Raw genomic sequence first — 3,112 nt, forward strand, 5'->3', positions numbered from 1 at the left:
GAGTAGCAGGGGAGGTATTATATTACTTCGGGTAGGGTGTCGGACTGCGCACCAGGCCACCTGCCTTCTGCCAGCAGGGAAACGAGTAGCAGGGGAGGTATTATATTACTTCGGGTAGGGTGTCGGACTGCGCACCAGGCCACCTGCCTTCTGCCAGCAGGGAAACGAGTAGCAGGGGAGGTATTATATTACTTCGGGTAGGGTGTCGGACTGCGCACCAGGCCACCTGCCTTCTGCCAGCAGGGAAACGAGTAGCAGGGGAGGTATTATATTACTTCGGGTAGGGTGTCGGACTGCGCACCAGGCCACCTGCCTTCTGCCAGCAGGGAAACGAGTAGCAGGGGAGGTATTATATTACTTCGGGTAGGGTGTCGGACTGCGCACCAGGCCACCTGCCTTCTGCCAGCAGGGAAACGAGTAGCAGGGGAGGTATTATATTACTTCGGGAAGGGTGTCCGACTGTGCACCAGGCCACCCGCCTGCCAGCACACAGAAACGAGTAGCATGCAAGGTATTATATTACTTCAGGTAGGATGTCGGACTGCACACCAGGCCACCCGTCTGGGTGGCATGACGCTTCGGGGGTGTACGTGCATGCAGAGCGAGAGGCGAGCTAGCTTTACCCGGGAATAAGTGAGACAAGCTGATGTTGTTTCATCCTTCACCTACCTCACGTTCGTTATCCGTAACCTGGAATGCAATCTGCTGCCGAGTGAGGCGCTCCTCTTCCCACATCGACGGATGAAAACTGTCGCCATCAGCATCGCTATGGTAATCTACAAAGTAGCATACGAACTGTAATCACGTCAACACATCGCAGGTTATTTTTTTAGATAAATAGTAACAAAATTTAATAAAATGAATAATTAAACTGTATTAAAATAATGGTAATATCATTATTTTAATATAGTTTATTTATATCATAGTAAAATAATACATGCTATAGTCTGATTTCGTTGACCCGCTCTATGAAGTATGATGGTATACATGAGTGCCGCCCCTCACCAGCACTTCTGCTAGGTTGCTGAGGCAGCATGAAGCAAGTGAGGACTCTCTGTCGATTGTAAGCATCTATTTCTGGCTGGAGCGGCACCAGCGGTACGGCCTGAAAACATGACAACACGCACATATATATGTATATATATATTAACATATACATGTCATAATGTATCATGGGTGTATAATTTATAATATAATAGAATATATAAAATGAAAATATAAATATATAGATTATTCACTTCTAATACACACACATGAGCGCAGGCTTGCATGCACATACGCACGCATGCACGCGCATGCATGCACGCACGCACGCACGCACTTACGCACGCACGTACGTACGCACACACACGTGCGCGCACGCACACGGAACAGGAAAACACACACGTGTAGCATCGTTACATGGGCAGCATCACGAAGTCACGTATGGAATTCTATAGGTTTGCTTATTGTATACGCGCGTTCACGATACCATTATATGCGGCAAAATCAATTATAATGACAGCAGAAAAGTTGCCTCTGCAAATCTCTGCAAATGCCGTGCATGCAGGCTAAACAAATAATCAGCGTATGCTATGATAACACATCAGTCAGGGGTAACGGCACAGTCTGACAGTGACAATAAATGCACGTGACTCGGCTGCCCCGCGCACTAATGCTGACAGGTTGCCATGCATGTGTGGGTTGCGAGAAATCGCGTTAAAAAACTCGTCTAGACTGTCTGGCCGGCAACTCACAAAACAAAAGGAAATCACATGCTGACTTAATCACCCCCGGTTCCTTTTCCAGAAACAATCAACGAGCAAATATAGTGCTTTTCCAGAAACAATCAACGAGCAAATATAGTGTTGAAAGAGACAAAGTATTCCAAATGCGCTTCAAGCTGCATACTTCAGAACAACCAAGTGTGCATGTGCCATTTAGCATCTTTCTACAATTTTGTGTACAATGTCATGTTTGAATCTGCAGAGCATAGATTAATTTTCAGATGAAAAACCCATGGCTTTGCAGAGTGAAGACACTAGAACAATGTACAAGTTCATGCATTGTCTGCTTTATGGACAACCCTGTATTAATTAAATAGCTTCTGAAATCAGCAAAGCTAATTAACTCGAGGCATGCATCATTACCTTGGCAGCAGCAGTGGTATCGCCCTGCTTCTTCATGCGAGCCTTATCCCTGGCCTGCTTTTCCTACGCAACACAAGGAGACATTGTAAGAACGTACACCGTGGCACTAATCAAACATAGACAGTACAAGAATAAAGGTTAGGACTACTTTACCAGCTAAATGATCCTGTATTTAACTTATATCCGTAGTAAATGAGGACATGTGTGCGTATTGTTTGTGAGAGCGAATATCAAATAATCAACAATATTTAATTAATAAGAAAAAAAAAATTAAATAAATTTATGATTGTTTCACGATAACATTACATATTCACCTTATCGAACCTGTACAACAGGTGGCGCTCATGCCGGTCCTGTGTGGTGGGTGACCTTGGCTTGGTGACCTTGGCCTCTCTGACCTTTCCATCAGCAGCAATGTTTGCCTGCAGAGGGCTTGTCTCCTGGATAGCTGTCGAAACATCAGCATGGCCCTCCGAGTTTGGGAGCACCTGATCAAACACCAATAATTAATCAATAGTTTCTCAACTGATCGGGAATTCATAGGTAATTAAACTATAATCAACAATAAAAAAATTTATAAAAATAAATTGAAATAATAATCAAATAATAAATTAACGAAATAATAACAGAAAACTACTCAAAGCGGCCATTGTGCAAACACACTTACTTATTTCATGACAGATAAAGAACCCTGGCATGCAAGCTAACCCACCAGGGCTCACATTTCACCAACGGAACTACAGCAAGTGATGTGATGAATACACCCTCTTTTCTTGCAACGGTGCTCATGAAAGCTATATTATAGCCGCGTTCACACGTAACAAGAAATCCGGTATTTAGCGTTCACACGAGGCAAAATGCGCGGTCCAAGAAATACGGTATCTAAACAGATCCGGTACCGGTATTTGATGTAAATACGCGGCTTCCCAGACCCCGATAATTTGCTGTGCTTGAGAAATACCGGATATCTTGGACTGCGCATT

At 44.1% G+C, this 3,112-nt stretch overlaps 1 protein-coding gene across 1 annotated transcript in view; it reads right to left on the reverse strand.

Moving 5' to 3' along the window:
* LOC106816666 overlaps window positions 1-3,112 on the reverse strand; it is a 17,268-nt gene that overhangs the window by 12,695 nt on the left and 1,461 nt on the right. The window contains exons 4-5 of the mRNA XM_014821288.1: window positions 2,444-2,617; window positions 2,130-2,192 (exon numbers count right to left, since the gene is read on the reverse strand). Coding sequence (XP_014676774.1) covers window positions 2,130-2,192; window positions 2,444-2,617 — 237 coding nt within the window. The remainder of the gene's footprint in view (window positions 1-2,129; window positions 2,193-2,443; window positions 2,618-3,112) is intronic.

The sequence above is a fragment of the Priapulus caudatus genome, unplaced genomic scaffold (genome assembly GCF_000485595.1).
Source record: "Priapulus caudatus unplaced genomic scaffold, Priapulus_caudatus-5.0.1 Scaffold1449, whole genome shotgun sequence".
NCBI classification, from domain to species: domain Eukaryota; kingdom Metazoa; phylum Priapulida; class Priapulimorpha; order Priapulimorphida; family Priapulidae; genus Priapulus; species Priapulus caudatus.